Source organism: Octopus bimaculoides, chromosome 18 (assembly GCF_046866305.1).
Source record: "Octopus bimaculoides isolate indiv1 chromosome 18, ASM4686630v1, whole genome shotgun sequence".
In the NCBI taxonomy this organism is placed as follows: Eukaryota; Metazoa; Mollusca; class Cephalopoda; order Octopoda; family Octopodidae; genus Octopus; species Octopus bimaculoides.
Genome location: NC_142945.1, coordinates 36,592,879 through 36,615,263, shown reverse-complemented (window position 1 = coordinate 36,615,263; position 22,385 = coordinate 36,592,879). Strand labels below are relative to the sequence as shown.

The 22,385-nt window shown below is 36.9% G+C and overlaps 1 protein-coding gene across 7 annotated transcripts in view; it reads left to right on the top strand.

The window, feature by feature from the left end:
* LOC106883352 (cysteine dioxygenase type 1) overlaps positions 1 to 22,385 on the top strand; it is a 53,170-nt gene that overhangs the window by 11,542 nt on the left and 19,243 nt on the right. For all 7 annotated transcript variants that reach the window (XM_089365993.1, XM_089365988.1, XM_089365990.1 and 4 more), the window contains exon 3: positions 18,842 to 19,080. In XM_089365993.1, coding sequence (XP_089222119.1) covers positions 18,842 to 19,080 — 239 coding nt within the window. The remainder of the gene's footprint in view (positions 1 to 18,841; positions 19,081 to 22,385) is intronic.

Genomic DNA, 22,385 nt, shown 5'->3' with positions numbered 1-22,385 from the left:
ATATTAACCAATACTTTGTGAAAGAAATTTCGTTTAGAGTTGATGATTCCTCAAGCAGAAATAGAATTTATTGTTATCTGAGGAACTAACAATACATCAGTGAAACACCAGAGTAACCTGTTATTGGGTCAGTTTCAATAAACTATAAGATATTATATCCCAATGTCGCATGCAATGTGCAGTGCTTGTATGTGTGTATTGCATATGTGCACAAATATTGAAATTCTACATTTCTACTTGTCTCTGATCTAATTGGTGTTGTTGTTACGTTCCTTGTTGATGTTTTGACTGGTCACTTTAACCTTTCAGCATTTAAACTGGCCATATCCAACCATAATATTCTATTTGTTTTATGTTCAAACTGGCAAAATACAGTCTCTTATACCTATGCTACTATGTCATACTAAAAGTAAACAATCTCATAATTGAAATCTTAAAATTACAAGTTAATGCATGTCTAATTCAAAACAACATAAATAAATAAACTAATCTGAATGCTAGAGGTTAAGGTGATGAGCTGGCAGAATCATTAGCACACCAGGCAAAATGGTTAGTGATATTTTGTCTGTCTTTACATTCTGAGGTCAAATTCTGCCAAGGTCAACTTTACCTTTCGTTCTTTTGGGGTCGATAAAATATGTACCAGTTGAACACTGGAGTTGATGTAATCGACTTACCTCTCCGCCAAAATTACTGACCTTGTGCTGTGCTTTTGAAGATCTGTAAATTAAAAAAAGACCCTTACTGAAAGTTTGGTGACAGGGAGAGCAACCTTTCGTACAATACTGGTTTAAGTAATTCTCCTTCCAACCTGTACAAGCATGGAAAAACAGACATTAAACAAAAGAATGTATGTGTGGCCACACCTGTTTAAACTGACACTGATATAAATCTAAAGCCAGGTGTTGTTGTTGTTGTGATCCTCTGTGAATGTTAAAAGTAATTATGAAATAGTTATTTGAACAACTACAGTTCAAAAAGCTAACTTGCCCTCTTGAACTTGATTATCTTTTTTTTTTTTTTGTAAATGTTAGTAAGTTATTACTTTTGTTAAACTCTATCATTATTAATGTTTTTTTTAGCATATATATTTTATTTATATACCTACTTATTTGATTACAAAAAATTCCTGTATATGGTTTGTTCAACCTACTAGAAATATATATATCATACCCTGCCACCATCTTTAAAGAGAGTGAATGACTTGTAAGATAATGAAGTCTTAGGTACAGTATATCTTCATCATTCTTCATCATCATTATCATTATTTCTACATTTGCTTTTCTTTGCTTATATGGGGCAGGTGGATCCTTTCCAACACACCGTCTCACCATTTGTTGCAGTCCTTTATCATCTCTTTTGTGAAATTCAGTATTCTGAGATTGGCTTTCGCTACCGCTGCCAATATTTTCTTGGTCTTCCTTTTCTACAGTTTCCTTCAACACAATAATAGGGTGGTCACTACTGCAATACCTTTGATTATATATAATAAGTCTGCTTGATCAAAGCTGACCTGGGGCTATACAACAACAATCAAGGATTAAGTAAAAGGAAAGCATTGTATGTAAATATATTTACTGACCTTGTAAAATCTAGTGTTAAGTGTTTCATGTGATGCTTATATAATAATCTTATATCAAAATATACACCTAAGTATATATTTAACCAACTAGAATAAATGATTGTGTTAGCACTCAAATGTTTAGATTTGGGGTTATCTAATATTTTCTTTATTACGGTTGGAGGAGATTCTAGTAACTGACAGCCAATAACACAAGTATTTAAAGTTTGCATTAATTGTATTTATAAACAAATGTCATTGCTTGCATGATGGTTACATTTGTTTACAACTATTATATAATAGTTCATATGAAATCAAGACAAGGAGACAAACACACACACACACACACACACACATACTTAACTACATATATGTATGTGTAGCTGTGAGGTAAGAAGCTTCCTTCTCAACCATATGGTTCTGGGTTCAGACCACTGTGTAGCACATTGAGCAAGTGTCTTCTATTGAAGCCTTGTGAGTGAATTTGGTCAACAGAAACTGAAAGAAGCTCGTTGTATGTGTGTGTGTCTTTGTGCCTGTGTTTGCCTCCCACAACCACTTGACAACTGGTGTTGGTGTGTTTATGTCCCTATAACTTAGCAGTTCAGCAAAAGAAACCAATAGAATAAGTACCAGGCTTGAAAAAAAATAAAACTGGGGTCGATTCATTTGACTAAAAAATTTTCAATGTGGTGCCTCAGCATGGCCAGTCTAATGACTGAAACAAGTAAAAGATAAAAGATATGACAAGCTTCTTTCAGCTAGTTTACATCTACCAGATCCATTCAAATGGCTTTGGTCAGCTTGAGACTCTGGTAGAAGGTACTTGCTGAAGGTGTCATAGTCTGGGACTGAACCTGAGACCATATGGTGCAGGGAACAAACTTCTTACTTCACAGCCCACACCTGTGCCTGTTATAGTCATTTGTAAATGAGCAATAATTCTCCTCCACCTTGGACATGATATTAGTCTTTCATGGGTAATCTTCCCAGAAAATAAAAACAGGATGCCTACCTATTCCTCTCAGTTGGATGAAATGGTGTTATATATATAACCATCTTATTCATCATCATCATCATCATTGTTTAACGTCCACTTTCCATGCTAGCATGGGTTGGACGATTTGACTGAGGACTGGTGAACCAGAAGGCTACACCAGGCTCCAATCTGATTTGGCAGAGTTTCTACAGCTGGATGCCCTTCCTAACGCCAACCACTCCGAGAGTGTAGTGGATGCTTTTACGTGCCATTGGCACGAAGGCCAGTCAGGCGGTACTGGCAACGACCACGCACCTGCACAGGAGCCAGTCCAGTGGCACTGGGAACGATCTCGCTCGAATTTCTTTACAGGTGCCATCACGATTTCGCTTTCGCTTGCCCCAACAGGTCTTCGCAAGCCGAGTTTCGTGTTCAATGAAGGAGACGACAATTGCATGGGTGCCAGTCGTCGAGTTTAGTTCAATTTCCATTTCACTTGCCTCAACAGGTCTTCGCAAGCGGAGTTTAGTGTCCAATGAAGGAAAGGTACGCATAAGTGGGCTGGCTACACCCCTGGCAGAGGCCTTGGATTTAGGTCTCACTTGGCTTGCTGGGTCTTCTCACGCACAACATATTTCCAAAGGTCTCGGTCGGAAGTCATCACCTCAGTGAGGCCCAATGTTTTATGCTAAAACAAATTAGGATAAAACAAGGTTTAAAATCACATCCCATTAACCAAGCAGTTCAAAATACTTTCTACTCGTCTACTTTTACATCAAGAAAAAGAAGGCCCTTTGTCTTAAACCAATTGTCTTAAAGTATATTTTACATGGCATTTTATATTTTTATATTCATTTTGTGAACCCTTATAATTATTTAAAACAACTTCAGATTATTTTGATATTGTTTCCTTAATGATCTTATCTAAATAAGTTTGAAGGAGTTACTGCCTATTTAGATATGTGCTTCAGTTGAACTACATTATAGTATTGACAATCTCTTTTCTTTTGTTTTTTCTTTCTTCCCTTTTCTTGAGACTGATAAAGCTGGTTCTCCAAGATTAGTTGGTATAGGCAGAATGTAGGGTATTAACATTTTGTGAAGTTTTTGTTTTTTTTTCTTTGTCACAGCTTTTTGATTTCGAGCTAATTACTCAACTTTTTTGGGTTTATCTTAGTTACTGGTATTAATTAAAAATATAATTGTTACCAAGAAGAAAAATAGTCTGTTATTTGCTTCAGTCATTTGACTGCGGCCATGCTGGAGCACCAGCTTTAGTTGAACAAATCAACCCCAAAACTTATTCTTTGTAAGCCTAGTACTTATTCTATCAGTCCCTTTTGCTGAACTGCTAAGTTATGGGGATGTAAACACACCAACATCAGTTGTTAAGCAATGCTGGGTGGACAAACACAGACACACACACACACACACACACACACACATACATACATATATATATGACAGGCTTCTTTCAGTTTCCATCTACCAAATCCACTCACAAGGCTTTTATTGGCCCAAGGCTATAATAGAAGACACTTGCTTAACGTGCCACACAGTAGGACTGAACCTGGAACCATGTGGTTGGCAACCAAGCTACTTACCACACAGCCACCCCTATACCTACAGCTACATACCACACAGCCACGCCTATGCCTATAGCTACTTACCACACAGCCACGCCTGTACCCATTTACTATCATATAATAATTTTCCTGAATAGAGCTATTTATTCAAGGTGAAACATTTTCTTTTCAGTTATTTAACTGAATTACCTCTATTAAAATGTTATTGATTATCATAGAAATTAATGTCGATTTTATTGATTTTTTTTAGATGTGATATTTCCTAGCTATGAAGTATTGCTATTTGGTTGAAATGATCTAGTGAGTTAGGTACTAGCCTTTCACTCCGTAACTGCAATGTCATTCGAAAAATAAACGTCATAAAAATCTGGAAGCCATAAAATAACGCATGAGTAATTCAAAATAATGTGAATGAATAATCGTTACATTTGCCAGATTAATCTGAATGCTAAAGTGTTACACCTGCTTTACTTGTCTTTATGTAGGAAAACTCAACCATATCTTTGTTCATCGAGTGGCATAAATGCTAGCATGGAAAGCGGATGTTAAACGATGATGATGATGATGATGATACATAACAGGTGGGTAAGTAGGTGGGTTAGGTCTGTCCAAAAAGAAATAAAGTGAGGTTTTAAAACAGCATGCCAACTATCTGGTGTATGCAGCTGTTCTGTGCTTACAACTGCAGTGCTGTACACTGGTAACCTTGATATTAATAGCCATGTCATGCTGCATCACTCAGTAGTCTGTGTATAGTTTTCATGATCATTTGAATAAGGAAGATTTAGAGAGGCAACATGTTTGTGTGAAATTTCTGTTTCAAATTAAGAACTTCTACAGAGACTTTTATAAAGCTGTGTGCCTGGCTTTGGGGAGTGGAGATTTCTTGAGCAGTATATAGTGTTAGAATCTGTGCCAGCATTTCAAATTGGGAGAAATATCCACGAAAGATGATCCCATATCTGGATGACCTTCCGTGACCATCAATAGCAGCCACGGTGCAAAGGGAATTGGTACCTGGTTTGTAAAGTTCCCAAACAAGGAGGCAATAGTATAAGTTTGTGCCATATGATTTCAAAGGAAAAATTTCAGATGTCTCATATCACAAACTTTGTGCCATTTCTACTGACAGAGGAACCAAAACAAAACTGAGTCATGAGTTGCTGAGTCAGGAGCTGTTTGAGCATTTTAATATTGATGAACATTTTCTGAAAACCTATAAGATGATAAAATGCATCATCTATTCAGCTATGATGGCAACACAAAAATGCTGTTATTGTGTGGGTAAGATCATTGTTCCTGAAACCAAAAGAAAAGAACACTGGACTCATTGAAATGTGAAGATAATATTGATTGTCCTCTTTTAATTGGAAGGGCATCATTTGTCATGATTTGTTCCATATGATCAGATGATCAATAAAATGTTTTACCTGGTTGTTTTGAGGTATGGACAAACAAAAATTAAATACTGCACTGTGACTTTGCATATTCCTCTCTGATGCAACATGCCTTCACAGAGACTTTTTGGCTAAACACAAGACAACTCTCATCCCCCACTTAACCTCTGATTTGGCTCCTGTGGGCTTTTTTCATATTTTCTAACAAATAGTAGAATTACAAAATCCTAGTAAAACCCTTCTCATACTATACATACTGCCAAACACCAGCAACAACCATCAACTAATGGCTGTTGCTAATGTTTGGCAGTGTGTTCCATGTATATGTACCCTACATATGTAAGCACATATGGATCCCAAATTGGTTTGCATGTGCACATAAATGCGTATTCCTGGTGGACAGGATAAGAAGGATGAATCCATGCATAGGTTTTTGTTTCCTTCTATAGAGAGAGTCATGACTGAAAGAGAGGAGGACTACCAACTGAGGGATTAGCAGTTCATATACTGGCACCAGTGTTGCCCTGTATCCATGGTAAAGACATGTAGCTCTCAAAGTACCCAGTTCACCTGACTGTAAGTAGGTAATGCCTGTTGTCATAGCATACTATAAGTAGCAGGATATTCTAAAGTTGATGTGTTTTGTGAAGTTACACTTCTGAGTTGTTCCTCTTCCCAGATTTTGTCCATTTTCGAGAGAAGTTGCTACTAGTTACTTTTGAAGTCTTCTTTGAACAGTAAGATATCAGTTTAGCTGGAAAGAAACAATGCAGTTATTAATAAGAAGCGTTGAAATTAATGCATACAAGATTTCACAGGTCTAACATCACTCATTCATAGCCAGCCTATGAACTTTTCTGCCCACCCTCATATACATGCATAGCTGTATAATTAAGTGGCTTGTGTGTGTGTCTGTATGAATGTGTGCATATATATGCTTTTGTTTGTAGGTGTCAGTCTTCATATAAACAATACAATACTGCCTGAACATGTGAATGAACTGTATACATATGCAATACATATTATAACTGTATAAGACAATAGAATGTACATGGAAATATGTAAGAGGAATTTCTAAGCCACACATCTGCTTCTTATTTCTTCAAATACCCTACTACATTATGCATGCTATTATGTTTTAATTAAAATCAAATTCATAAAGCAAAAATATTTTGTTTACAAATGAAACTCAAAAACATTTTTGTTTACATTTAGTTAGGAGACGGATGTTAAAGCGGTTTGCTTGGTATTATTTATTACAAGGTCAACTTTGATTAAGTAGTGCTATGGTCAAAAACATTCCAGTTGTGACAATCCAGTTGGACTATGTTATCTTATGTTTTATCTTTTACTTGTTTCAGTCTTCTGATTGTGGCCATGCTGGGGCACTGCCTTCAAGGGATTTTTAGTTAAACAAATTAACTTCAGGATTTATTTTTTAAAGCTTTGGTCATAGATTATACACTTTCTCAACTCACGTAATATTTAATTTTTACAGGGAAGATCTAATGTTGATTATTATAGTTTACCAGCCCCTGATGAATGAAACATGGAGTGTGTCTTAACAGAGTTTAAGTGTGAGACCAAGAAGATCAGAACTGAATTAAGATAAATAATCCAGTAATGGATTGAGTCCTGTACTTTTTTGAATGACTTATTCAGAAAAATGCACCTATACCTCAATATATTTTTTAAGTGTTAATCAGGAGTGTCTTGGCAATGCCCATGAATTTTGCTACTCACCTCCACACCTGACTGATGAGAATGATTTGGTTGATGTTCAGCTTGAACACAAGTCAATATCCTTATTTGTAGGAAGAAACATGGGCATGGAGTGAATTTTGCAAGATAAAGCAAAGCTTCAGCAGGACTTATTAGGGTATAAAACTATGTAAATCGACAAATGTGAGACAAAGGGTGATCAGTGTCAAGTGATTGACTTCAATTATTTTAATCCTTTAGCATTTAAACTAGCCATTCTGACCCAAATATTCCACCTATTTTATGGTTGAGCCATCCGGATCAGGCCTGTCACACCTACCCTACAAAGTCATTCTGAAAATAAACAATCACATCATCAAAATCTCAAAGCTATGAGATAATGCATGATTAATTAAAAAAAATTGTGAATGTCTAAGCTTTACATTTGAACAGAGGAATCTGAATGTTAAAGGGTCATAGCTTACTCACTTCTGTAGTCAAGAAATCAAAAAGCTCACCGGGTGTCTTGTATTCCACTGCATGCCTTAATTTGCCTATCTGATGATGATGGTTCCATTTTGATTACATAGATGAGTGGTTAATAGCAGAAAGAGCATTTAGCAAATTATATGCAAATATCGAATTTGCCATCCTCCTTTTACCATCACCACTACTAAATCATGCTGGTATGAAAGAAACAGATTATTTTCAAAATTAAGTAAAACACCTCAGATATTTCACCAGAAACAGGGCTAATGAAAGATTAATAATCAGAACCTCAGTCCAGAATGAAAGCGTCTGGAATGGTTAATTCCAGAATAACTTGGTAGAATTGATAGAGTATCAAAGGAAATATTTGGCAGTATCTAGTTGTAGCCCTTCAAGTTCAAATCACACTGATGTCGATTTTTTTTTTCCTTTTATTTTTACAGGGGTCAATAAAATAAAAATACCTATTTGAGTCAATATAAGGCCTGTACCCTTCAAATTTTTAGATCTAAGTCTAAGTGGGTGGTTATATGCCTTGTATTAATTGCCATCTCTAGAGGGAACCACATATTATTTTATTGGATTTTACGAAATTATTCAAAATTTATTCTTTTCAAAATTAATTAGAAATAAGGTCAGGAAGGAGATAAGTGCCAGTACCTCCTTCCATTCCGAAGATTTGTGCCAATGTCCAAAATTCTCATCATTATCACCATCACCATCAGATACATTGGTCTTTTTTTTCTTTTTTTTTTCATTTCTGAGAATATATGGGTGAACTGTATCTTAATCCTCCATCATTTGTTAACCCTTCAATAAACCCTAGTTTCTGAAAGGTCATACCTGAATTGACCGCTAACAAAGTAGTTACTGTCATTTATTATTATTATTATCTTGACTCTCTCCCTCTCCCCACCCCTTCTCTCTTCTTTCCTCTCTCTCTCTCTTTCTTTCCCTTATCTTTCTCTCTCTCTCCACTTTTTGTTAATCACTTTCAGCAGCAGTAAGTTCTAGTTCCATTTCCTCTGTAAACATTATCTATAAATTAACCCCCTAAACATGTATAAACTAACTATTCCTGCCCTCCTACTTCCCCTCTCTCAACTTCGCTACTCCTTTACATTTTCTTTCCCTTCTATAAATTCAAATATAATTTGATATAAACATTTCAATTAGCCTATATTGAAATATGCCATTGCCACTTGGTTTTCTTTGTGGTGGTGTTTGTATGGCTGTGGCGGTAGTGATGGCCATGGTGTTGTTTTTGTTATTGGTGGTGACGATGGTTGTGGTCATGGTGGTGGTGTTGGTGATGGTTGTTGTTGTTGTTGTTGTTGGTGGTGGTGGTGGTGATGATAGTGGTGACTGTCATTGGGGTGGTTTATGGTGGCAATGATAGTGGTGGTGGCAGTTATAGTAATAGTGATAAAGGTGGTGGTGGCAGTGCTGCAGCTGTTGCTACTACTAGAGATGCTTTTTGCTGTTAGCACTGATAATGTTGGTGATGATGATAATGATGTTGGTTATGTTAGCAAAAAACTGAGGAAGTTGTTGGTGAATTTGCTTTTTGTTGTTTGTAGTAGTGGTGATGCTGCTGATGCAATGGTTATTTTGATGCAGTTGAACTTTTGTTGTTGGTAATGGTGGTGTTAGTGCCACTGAACTCTTGTTGTTTAGAGTGATGGTAATAATGCAGTTGAACTCTTGTTGTTGTGGTGTTGGTGGTAGTGACACAGTTGCTGTTACTGATTGTGATGGTGGCTAGATGTGGTTGTTGTTTAACCCTGCCCCATGTCAAGCCAGGTTGCACAATCCTATGATCAAAAGCATCCCATTTTTTCAGGTCCTTTTCTCAATATTCGTAGGTGATTCGGTTCCTATTTCTAGCAAGTCAGGTAACTGTATAGATCTGTCACGGGTAAACTATGGCCTGTACCACTTTCTGGATGACATGCTTAACAAAAAATTACCTTGACTTATTTTAGCAGTGCACCTCACCTGATGAAGAACCTTGTCTTATGCAGCCCACTTCTTGAAAAAAGGGGGCCCATGCTTGACATAGATTCTACCTCATATTTGCTGGTGGTGAGCAAATATGAGGTAAATAAGTCAGCCCTGATAAAACATATCTTTGTTTAAAGGACGTAGTGGATAATGTATTCTGACTTTCATACTACTTGATACAAAGGTGGGGTGGTCACAACTTTCAGATTGTATCAAGTAGTATGTAAATCAGAATACATTATCCACTATCTCTTTAGTCTTTACTCTTTTACTTGTTTCAGTCATTTTTCTGCAGCCATGCTGGAGCACCGCCTTTAGTCGAGCAAATCGACCCCAAAACTTATTCTTTGGAAGCCTAGTACTTATTCTATCAGTCTCTTTTTGCTGAACCACTAAGTTACGGGGACGTAAACACACCACCATCAGTTGTCAAGCGATGGTGGTGGGACAGACACAGACACACAAACATATATACATATATATACGACAGGCTTCTTTCAGTTTCCGTCTACCAAATCCACTCACAAGGCTTTGGTCGGCCTGAGGCTATAGTAGAAGACACTTGCCCAAGGTGCCACGCAGTGGGAATGAGTCCTTTTGTTTTTAAATATAGTCAGATTTGAAGGAAAATTTAGCTGCTATTTTTAGCAGGTTAAGTAACCATTTACTTGTTTTTGTTTCAATCATTAGACTGCATCCATGCTGGGGCACTGGTTTGAAGAATTTTAGTTGAACTTGTCGACCCTGGTACTTATTACTATTTTGTGAAGCCTGGTACTTATTCTACCAGTCTCTTTTGCTGAACTGTTAAGTTACAGGAACTTCGACACACTAGCACTGGTTGTCATGCTGTGGTGGGGGACAAACACACACACACACACACCATCGTCATCATCATCATTTAACATCTGTTTCCATGCTGGCATGGGTTGGACAGTTTGACTGAAAACTGGCAAGCTGGGGAGCTGCACCGGACTCCAGTTTGATTTGGTGTGGTTTCTACAGCTGGATGCTCTTAATAGGCTTCTTTCTGTTTTCGTCTACCAAATCCACTCACAAGGCTTTGGTCAACCCAGGGCTATGTAGCAGAAGACACTTGCTCAAGGTGTCACACAGTGGGACTGAACCTGGAACCATGTAGTTGGGAAGCAAACTTCTTGCCACGCAGCCACGTGTGTGTTATGTGTGTATGGCATGCATGTGTGTTTGTATTTGTGCTCGTCTCCAGCATTCATTGTTTATGTCCCTGTAACTTAACATCCATTGTTTGTTTGCTTACGTCCTGTAACTTAACAGTTCATCAAAAGATACCGATAGAATAAGTTTCAGGCTTGAAAAAAAATGTACTGGGGTCGACTCATTTGACTCTTCAAAACAGTGTTGGGGCAGGAATTCAGTCTGATGACTGAAACAAATGAAAGATAAAAGATTCATCCATTTTCACCACCCCTTATTCTTAAGTAAGCTGTTGTGGGTACAGTCCTCAGGCACTTCCTACATAGGGTTCTGCCAGAAGCAACCATCATTAAAATCAACTGCTCTACCCCTAAGCATGACCAATTAAGACTATGGATATTATCATACCATCCTGTTTGTTGTCTGCCCTTTAGGTCTTCTGTTAGTTGGCTCAGTTTGCAGAATCTTTTCTTGCACACCTTTCCTCCTATGGAATTCTATCAACATGACCATTTAAATTTATGCATGTTTCTTGTTTTTGCTTTTTATTTTCTTTATTGCATCATTCATTCCAAATTAATTTTTACTCCTCTCTCCCTTTAGTTTATCCTCACATCTCCTCTCTAGATATAAATATTATTGTGGTGATAGAGGTGGTGGAAATCAAAATAACAATGCTTATTTAAACTAAATTAAAAATATTATTATTATTATTATTATTATTATTATTATCATCATCATCGTTATTAAAAACAAAGTGTGTTAAACCTGAGTGTCAATATGTTTTATTGTAAACAATTTATTGTATCAAAAGCATAAAACATTAACTCTCAGACTAATCACTTTGTTCTTTATTTGAAGTGACCTAGCTGTGTTTCCATGAACAGGTAACACCAGGACTGAGAGAGAAAGAAGAGAGAGAATGGTAGGAGTAGACATAGAAAAGGGTGAGAATGAGAGGAGGAGAGAGTGAGAACAAGAGAGACACATGTATTATTTAAAACCTGTTTGTTTTGTCTCTTTTGGTTGTGTATTTTTATTGAAAACCATTGCCATTTTTTAAATTAATTTTCAAAATGTGAAAAAGTTAGTGAACAGCTTTGACATTATAAAGTTGATATTATGAAACTGGTGTTTGGAACATAAATTTTGATGGAGAATTTTAATTTAGATTACTTTAAAGCAGGATTCTTGTATCATAGTCAGAATTGGTCTCGGTTAGGATGATAACAAAAGAGACATATCTACTATTTTCAAATTTTAATCAAATTATATTGCTGTGTAGAATAATGCTTAGTAATTAATTTTTGCATAATAAGGTCAACATGAACATTGTTTTATAAAGTAAATGTCACATGTTTATCTGAGACTATATACCATGTTTCTGGTAGATGGAATCATATGGCTGTTTGGTTACAGTATTGCATTGCCAGCCCATTTGGATCTGAGTTCATATCAGATGCAAATGCTTCAATGCATTTAGGAGGCAGAACACTTGTTTGGACAAATCTGACAACTTGTCTGATAAGGTTGAGATCACCGCTAACCTTGAGAATGATCTTCGAGTGGGGTAGGAAATGGCTTGTAATGTTTTCAATCCATCGAAACCTAAACTTCTCTCAATTAATCACTTCACACATCCTTTCTTGCCTCGGTTTCGATGGATGGTACTGACTTCCCTGAGAGTCGTTCTCTTCATCTCATAGAAGTGACTTTCTGTAATGATTTTACTTGGAGGACTTACATTGAATCTATTGCCAAATCGGCTGCAATGAAGGTAGGCTCACTCCTTCATTTGAGGAGTTATCTCACTCCTGACACTATTCTTTATCCTTATAAGTTCACATTCGCCCCTGCATTGAGTACTGTTGTCACATGAACAGGGGCTCCTGCGGATTGTTTAACATTGTTGGACTGCAGTCAATGCTGTATTTGTAATGTTATTGGTCCTGATCTATCTTCTAAATTGGATTCACTCTCTCATCGTCATTTCAGTACTGATTCTTATTTTTAAAGTCTGGTTATTATTCCATTGGACTCTTTTGCTGAACTGCTATGTTGAAGGGATCTAAACAAACCAACACCAGTTGTCAAGTGGTGGTAGAGGGAAAACACAGTCACAAAGACACACATATAGGAGTGTGTGTGTGTGTGTAATATAAATGAGTAACAGGAGAGGGACAAGTTTCAATCCATTATGGCCATTTCTAACCACTACTTTAATTATTAATGAAAACATTTACATCATTGTAAAGAAACCATTTTCGTCAGATGAATTCATCAATTTCCAAAATAAAGGACATTCAAAATGATTTAATAAAGTTTAAAATCCACAGAACAAAAAAACATTTACAGTCATTCTGCTGCTATTTCAGTTGACATTACTCAATTAAAGGAGTCGTTAGAAATGGCCATAATGGATCGACACCTGTACCTCTACTGTTAAACATATTTTTATTCACCTGTCTTGGAATCTGCCCTTTGTAAATATTATGGACAATACATTTAATATAATGTACACTAGCAGTATAACCTGGCGCTGCTCGGGATTAAGCTAGGATTATTAAATGATTAAATCCTTTATTTCAAACCAAAATAAGTAACATCGACATCAGATTTGAGCGAAATCCGTTGAAATTGGTTTGGCTGAAAATGGTTTGCTGGAAATTTGATTGGGAAATCCCATAAGGAATCAGTTTATTGGTTATTTTCACTTATTGACTCTTTTTTTAAATGTTGCATTAGAGATCTGCATAGGAGAAGGTTGATCTGAAGGTTTGCATTGGGGATCTGGATTGGAGTAACTTAGGAAAGCTTACCAACAACCTTAACCAAAAAATAAGGAGCCTGTCCCTTCTATGTTAACTCTAACCCTAACCCTAAACCCTAACCCTAACTCTGACCCTAAAACCGTAACTCTAACCCTAATCCTAATCCTAACCGTAACACCCTAGTGGAAATTGTGCGGGTGTTAATCTGAAAAATTACCAAACCCTTTTTGTGGTCCGAAAAATGGGTTGGGGGGGGGGGGGGGGGTGACTGACAAATTGTTACATACGTTTTTGTTTCATAGTTGTGAAATATAAACAAAACTCTTTCGCTCCCAAAGTAGTATATGTGCGTATGTGTGAGATGAACGATTTAAAATAAATAAATGATTTAAAATAAATATATTATATAATCTTATTATAGAATATAGTGTCTTTCAAAAACATCTTATATTTGAAACTATATCTCATGTTTAAGAAAATAAATGCATTTTACTCTGTCTTCCTTCGCTACATTTTCTTTCGTAATACGCTTTGTCTCCCTCTTCCACTTGTTCGTTCCTTTTTTTTTTTTTTTGTTAGACGCTGTCTTGGTGAGAGAAATTTTTTTTTCCTTATCCGCTTTGTCTCCCTCTTCCACTTTTTCATTTTTTTTTTTTAGACGCTTGGCAAACACTCTGTTTCTCCCCTTGTCACAAACACACTATTTCTTTCTTTCTCTCTTTTTTCTTTCTCTCTCTCTTTCTTTCTTTCTCTCTCTTTCTTTCTTTCTCCCTCTCTTTCTTTCTTTCTCTCTCTCTCTCTTGCTCTCTCTCCTTCACGCGCGTACGCACAGATTTGACTTCGCCATGTCAACAAACTTCAAAATTGGTAAAAGTTTATCGATTTTTACAGCTATACGCGGGTGCCTCTGTGAGAAAAAGTTGACAAAAACACAGCTAGGGTCATGAACAATGTCCTCCTAAAATTGGAGCGACATGCGTGCTAATTTGTGGACGTGCATAACCCACATCACGTACACACACACACAAACATCTTGTGTTTTATAGATATTGATGTTTGAATAGCTCAAGAGTGGATTTCTTCACTCAGCTGCTTCTAATTGTATACACACACTGCAAGAATACCATTCCTACAGGTACCTCTGTACTAAGTTTGATATTTACATAATATTGTTGTGTGTGTATATTATTCTGACCTAACAAGGTGCCTAAATTTAAGTATCTAATTCAACTGAATCTTACTTATATATATATGCATTTACATATGTGTGAGTGTGTGTGTCTGTGTGTATATATTTGTGTGTGTGTATACATGTGTATATACCAGGTAGAAGCACCACTGATCCTATATTCCTGATTTGACAACTACAGGAGAAATACCTAACTAAAGATAAACCCCTATACTTAACATTTGTGGACTTGAAGAAAGCCTTTGACAGGGACCTCCGATCCCATATCTGGTGTGCCATGTGGAAACTGGAGATAGACGAATTGTTAATAAGGGCTGTACAGGCCCTATACAGAGAGGCCATTAGTAAGGTTAGGATCGGCAATGAGTATAGTGAAGAATTTCGGGTAGAAGAAGGGGTCCACCAAGGATCAGCCCTAAGTCCCCTTTTATTCATCATAGTCCTCCAGGCAATAACAGAGGAATTCAAGACGAGTTGCCCCTGGGAACTCCTCTATGCTGATGACCAGGCCCTCATAGCAGAATCACTACCAGAACTAGGGAAGAAATTTCGGGTGTGGAAGCGAAGCTTAGAATCAATGTAGCAAAGACCAAAGTTCTAGTAAGTAGGAAGGCAAACTCATCACACACCCCTGCTCGATCTGTAGAAAAGGTGGAGGTAGAAACTCCATAAAATGTACCCAGTGTAAGCTATGGACACATAAGAGGTGCAGCGACATCAAAGGAAGATTAGATGGGAAGATAGCTTTCATGTGCAGCATGTCATCTTTCACCATTAGAAATTCAGTGTATCAATGGTTGGCCCATCGGGAACCTATGACTTGACTGACACAGTTCTTCACAGAATACAAGAATATAAGATATTGAGATAAATTGAAACTAACAACCAGAAGCTGAAATAATGAATCTGATAATGACAGTAACAACAACACTACCAACAGTAAATCATCTAAGATTACTCCATATGTCTGCCAGCACAGAACAGCTGTTTATTAGAGTACAACAGTACAGAGTTCTTTATCTTGAACTTTGGATCACAATATTGTCACTATCACACTCATTACAGACTCACTTGTAAATCACCTCTTTAATCTTTTTGTAATTCAAGATGCACAAAACCTATGCTCCACATAGTGTTAGTAATCGGTGATGTCATACAGATACAGAGTTCAGCACCTCTTGAAATTTCATCTATCAGTGTCATCATAGCCCAGGTCATTACCATTTCTGATCAAATTAAAATCTACTGCATAGAGGGAGTCAATCAAAAGGTGGTGTTGGTCGTAGGTTCCTAATGAGCCAGTTTCTGACGCACTGTTTTCCTAATGGTGAGAGTGACCAGGGATTGTCAGTATTACTCGGGTGGAATAAACACTACAAAGTATTATTTTGTTTGATGCACCTGTTTATCAGCAATATTTTCGCTGATCTTCATGTCTTGCATCAATCACACACACACACACACACACACACACACACACACACACACACACACTTATGTATATACCATCCAGTGGACTCCTGCAGTTTTTATCCCAAATTTCACTCAGAAGCCTGAGATTAAATAATGGATACTGATGTCCAACCCATGACAGCATGGAGGGCAAATGTTAAATGATGATGAGGTTATGGAAGAAGATACTTGTTGAAGGTGAAATTGAATCCAGAATCATATGACTGTAAACCAAACTTCTTAACCACACAGCTATGCCTGTTCATTTAGTTAAATCAATTATTGCAGCTGCCTTCTTATTAATCCTTACAAGATCAACTCTATGTGACCAATCACCTGCATTAAAGTGATCATATTTAAATTATTGTCTCAGTGAAAATTACATTTTAATATGAATAATAATGAGATTTTAATTGGTCAACATTACTATCAACAACAACAACAACAACAATGTCTACAACCAGTATGTTACTGTAAAGCCTTGATTATATTGAAAATTTATTGAAACATGTGTGCAGTCTACTCATTAATTAGAAATATAATCAGAGAAGTATTAGTTACCCGTTCATATGAGGTATCCTCCTTAGAAGACATAAATCATTCTACAATTAAGCATTAACCCAGCCAATGAAGTTAACATTATTAAAATGGTACGTCTATATATATTAGACACCCTTGGTGTGTATAAATTATTTACAAGTGTCAGAGATTTTGTTTTAATTAGGTTGGCCAAAATGTCCATTGTTTTTTTATTGTTTTTCTTTTTAACAAAAATTCACAGACCGATTTATTCAGTCAATGATATACTCACCATTTTGTTCAGTATCTTTTGCTATCTTGTGGGCAGATTCATTATTTCCAGCTGAAAGAGTGTCCTGTCTTTACTGGTGAAAAGCTCTTCCAGATGAATTTTTTCTTCATTTTCAAAGTTCAAGGTCTGTCCATTCAATGAATTTTGAAGAGACCAAAACAAGTGGAAATCTGAAGGTGCAAGGTTGGACAAATATGGAAAGTATGGCAAGACTTCCCAGCCAAGCCCGAGTAACTCTTGCTGTGTCTGCAAATGGTGTGCAGTCTGGAATTGTCGTGATGAAAGACAATGCTCTTATGATTAGCAAATACTGGATGCTTCTAGTGGATTGTTGTGTTTAATTTATCCAGCTGGTCACAGTACATGTTCAAATTGACAGTCCTGTCCATGGGTAGAAACACAACATTCTTCTGTCCCACCAGATTGAAAGCATAACCTATTTCAAATGAAATCTTGTTTTGAATGTTGTTTGTGGTGGTTCGCTGTGCTTCCCCTATGATTGTTTGCACTTCATATTGTTATAGATGATCTATTTTTCGTCTCCTGTCCCCATTCTCTTCAAAAGAAGGATCATTTTCTTCATGTTTCTGCAACAAATTGCAGATGAAAATCTTTTGGATGAGGTTAGCTGCATTCAATTAGTGTGGGACCAAACATCAAGCCTGCTGATGTAACTAAGTAGAGGCAAATGATTTTCAACACTTGGTTTGGATATCTGGAGAACATCTGTGATTGTCCTGGTCAGATCATTTTCTTCATGTTTCTGCAACAAATTGCAGATGAAAATCTTTTGGATGAGGTTAGCTGCATTCAATTAGTGTGGGACCAAACATCAAGCCTGCTGATGTAACTAAGTAGAGGCAAATGATTTTCAACACTTGGTTTGGATATCTGGAGAACATCTGTGATTGTCCTGGTCAGATAGTGTGGCTTGGTATCGACTAAATCTTTCATTTTGCACTGTTAATCTTGGTTGGCTGACCAGAGCAAGGTGTATCTTGAACCAAGAAATTTCCTGATAAAAATCTTGGAAACCACTTTTGGCAGACATATTCTACAACTGCATCCTCTTTGTATACAGTGCATGTCTTCCTGCAGTTTTCTGCCACTTGGCTTACCTTTTTTGAAATACAAAACCATGAGTTGTTGATAATGTTTGTTTTGGTTCTCCATTTCCTGGGTGATCCCTAGCACACAAAATACAACCTGTCTTCTCACAAGTTCATATCAAACTACACTGGAGTATCAAGTATCTAACAAGTGCATATTCACAAGGGACACACTGAAGTTAGCAACTTAGTAAAGTGCTTGAAGTTTAGTGTTACCAAAAACCAAAAGGACTTTTGGCCAACCCTATGTATATCTTTTAATAGTCAGAGATTTTAACGTTACCATAACTTACAGTCCAAGTTGCTGCATCTGTAATTTGTTACATGTATTTGTCAGTATTGTGGTTTGGGTTTGATTGCCAGTCCAGTGATGCATTGTGTTCTTGAGCAAAATACTTCATTTCATGTTGCTCCAGCCAACTCATCTGTAAAATTGGTAATCCTGTGATAGACTGGCATCCCATTCAAGGGCAGCATTGTGCTGCCCACCTAAACAACAGGATGGTATCATTTGAAAGCAACAACAATGCAAGGAAGTGCGTTGTGACCAGCAGTGTTAACAACATCCAGTAAGTTGGCTGATATAGTGATACAGCTTTTTTTCTTTTCTTTACAGATATACTAGAAATCTTGTAGATGAAGGAAATGGCAAATATAACCTGATGATCCTCTGCTGGAATGAAAGTCAAGGGAGCAGCATCCATTCCCATTCAGAATCTCATTGCTTCCTGAAAGTTTTGTCAGGAATTGTTAAAGAAGAGCTATTTGAATGGCCCTCAGACTCCAGAGAGGAATCAAAAATGAGCAAAAGTCATGAGGCAATATTTGAAGAAAACTCTGTTACTTACATCAATGGTAAAGTATTCTTTTCTTTTGTTAATCCTGACTATTTTTTGTTTATATTAGAAGTTAGCACAGTTGAGAGTCCCTTACCTGAAATTCCTGATTTGCAAATTTTGAAGTATCTTTATATTTGCATCTATAAAATGGAATGGCTTTGGGATGGAGCCTGTGTCTAAACACAATATCCATTTACATTTCTGTAAAGTTTTTGGAGTTAGGAAGAGCATCCAGCTGTAAAAACTGTCAAGACAGATAGAAGAGCATGGCACATTCCTAAGGCTTGCCAGCTCTTGTCAAACTGTCCAGCCCATTACAGCATGGAAGACAGACATTAAATGACAGGTAACAACTATGATGACTTTTTCTTAATATAGCTTTGCTTATACACATACTCTGAATGTAGTTTTATATGATTTTTCAATAATCTTTTATGCATAATACCAACAGCAAGGTAAGATATTAGTCTTCATCTACGTTTTGATTAAAAGTTAGCAGTATGCATATGTCATTCATGTTTTATTTTTTACCAAACACGTGTTATGTTTTATGTAAGGTATTAAAACAAAGTTTTTAACATGGTTACTGATAAATTAAATGGAAACTGAAAAAGTCATCATTGTATTTTGAAAGTAATGTACAAGTAATCCTGTTAGTCAAGTTACACTCATACATGGAGCTGAAATTCAGATCTCACATAAAGAGATAATATACTTACTGTAAAAGGTTACAGTAAGCACAGGCATGGCGTGTGTGATTGAGAAACTTGCTTCCTAACTATTTAGTCTCAGGTTCAATCTCATCTCACTGTGTACTAACTACATTGGGCAAGTGTCTTCTGCTACAGACCTGGCCAACAAAAGCCTTATGTGTGGATTTTAGTAGATGGAAACTGGAAGAAGCCCATCGTATATATATGTGTGTGTTTATCTTAACATCATGTGGTGGTTATAAATGAGTAGCATCATCATATATGCTATGTTGTTTGTTGCCAGTCTTCTGTCCAGCCATTGGGGAAATATTACGTTGCTGGGAAACAAACAAAAGTTGGTGACAGGAAGAGCATCCTGTCGTAGAAAGTCTGCCTCAACAAACTCCATTAGAATCTTCAAGTCCATACAAGCATGGCAAATTGGACACAAAATGGTGGGAGAGGGGTTGGGGGAACAGCAGTGGCATTAAGAAAATCTCTGAATAACAATATAAAAACAAAACAAAACAAACGACCTACTGTTTAACCAAGTTAAATAAATAATCAATTAATTAGTTGGATAGTTAACCAATTGACTAATAATAAAGGAGTGGAATTGAACAAGTATTTGTGTTAGTAATATTGGCATAATGACTCTCTTTAGACCCATGAAAATTTGTTTTAATGCAATGAATTCACATTAAGAATCTTGCAAACCAGAAACAAATATGAAGCAAAATATTAATGATAATACTGATCATCATCATTTAACATCTTCTTTCCATGCTAGCATGGGTTGGACGATTTGACTGAGGACTGGTGAACCAGATAGTTGCACCAGGCTCCAATCTCATCTGGCAGAGTTTCTACACCTGGATGCCCTTCCTAATGCCAACCACTCTGAGAGTGTAGTGGGTGCTTTTACGTGCCACCGGCATGAAGGCCAGTCAAGCGGTACTGGCAACGGCCACGCTCAAAATGGTGTATTTTACGTGCCACCTGCACAGGAGCCAGTCCAGCGGCACTGGCAACGATCTCGCTCGAATGACTTCTCACATGCCAGGAACGCGATGCTGCGGCACAAGTGCCAGGAAGGCGATGCTGGTAACGGTCACGCTCGAACGGTGGTGCCGTCATGATTTCAATGAGTTTTATCAGGCACTATGATCTAAAAAAGTAGTGATGCGATATCTGGAAAATTCAGCTATCCATGTTTCATTCCCAGTGGTACTGAATTGGAAAGAGAGTTTACCGTATTATATTTGCACATAATATTCTTATTTAATCCATTAACATTCTGATTGCTCTGTCAAATGCAGTGTTTATTCATTCATATTGTTTTAAATTATCCCTTTAACGTTTAAACCAGTTATATCTGGCCCAAATATTTTCTCTGTTTTGTGCTCAAACCAGCTAGATCAGACCCCTCACATCTGGTTGACAATGTCATTCTAAAAATAAACAATCACATTATTGAACTCTCAAAGCTATGCAATACACACACGATTAATTCAAAACATTGTGAATAAATAAGTATTATGTTTGATAGGATTATCTGAATGCTAATGGGTTAATCCTGCATTGTCTCGTAGCTTTGAAATATTGATGATGTAATTGTTTATTTTTAGTATGACATCAAGGGTAGGGTGTGATAGGCTGGACCTGGCAAGTTTGAACATAAAGCAGAATATTTGGGCCAGATACAACCAGGTTAAATGCTAAAGGGTGAAACCAATTTTATATGAAAATCACCAGTAGAGTAGTATGAAGGTCATAATCAGAGCTTGACAAGATATAGATGACAAAGATCAACTGACTGATTGACTTGCTTGGAAATTTGCTGGATCTGTAACACAATATAAGAGAACCCATGAACACTCTATTGAAGATTTTCCATTGACCAAACAAAGATTGACAATTAAATTAGCCCAGTATTAATTTTCAAATCTATGCAAAAGAATTGTTGAAAGTATATAGATATATAGATAGAACTCCTGGTTAGATTAAACCTGAATGAGCACACCATTGATTAAATGCATTCCAGCTGTCACTATTCTGGGTTTGTTTTTTTTAATAACATTTTGGTCTTTTTTTTTTTCTGTTTTGGCAATACATGTAGGACTGTTATCCAATATGCCTCTTTAAACCTGAGTTGATAAATCTTTTGCCTTTGATTCATGACCAAGACAATCGTCATCATCATCATTGTCACAATCATCATCATCATTTAATGTCCATGTTCCATGCTGGCATGAATGGGATGGTTTGACAGGATACAATGTGTCCTAGGACCACATCGAGCTCCTGTGTTTGCTTTGGCATGATTTTTTATGGCTGGATGTCCTTAATGCCAACCACTGTACAGCATAGCCTGGGTGCTTTTTTTTGTGCCACCTGTGCTATTGAGGTTGCTATGTGGTTTGTAGGAGCCTTGGGGTAGATGAATGAGGTGTCATCTTCATGCTAGGAGATGACAGGGATAGAGCAGATTCCTACCAAGGGATCTGCATGGCTACTCACATCTGGTGAGGTAAAGAGGCAGCAGTAGAGATTGAGAAAATGTTCGGTAGGAGCTGCAAGGCATAAGTGATGATAAGGAGCCCCGGTGGCCTCTTAAGGCACAAGCTGA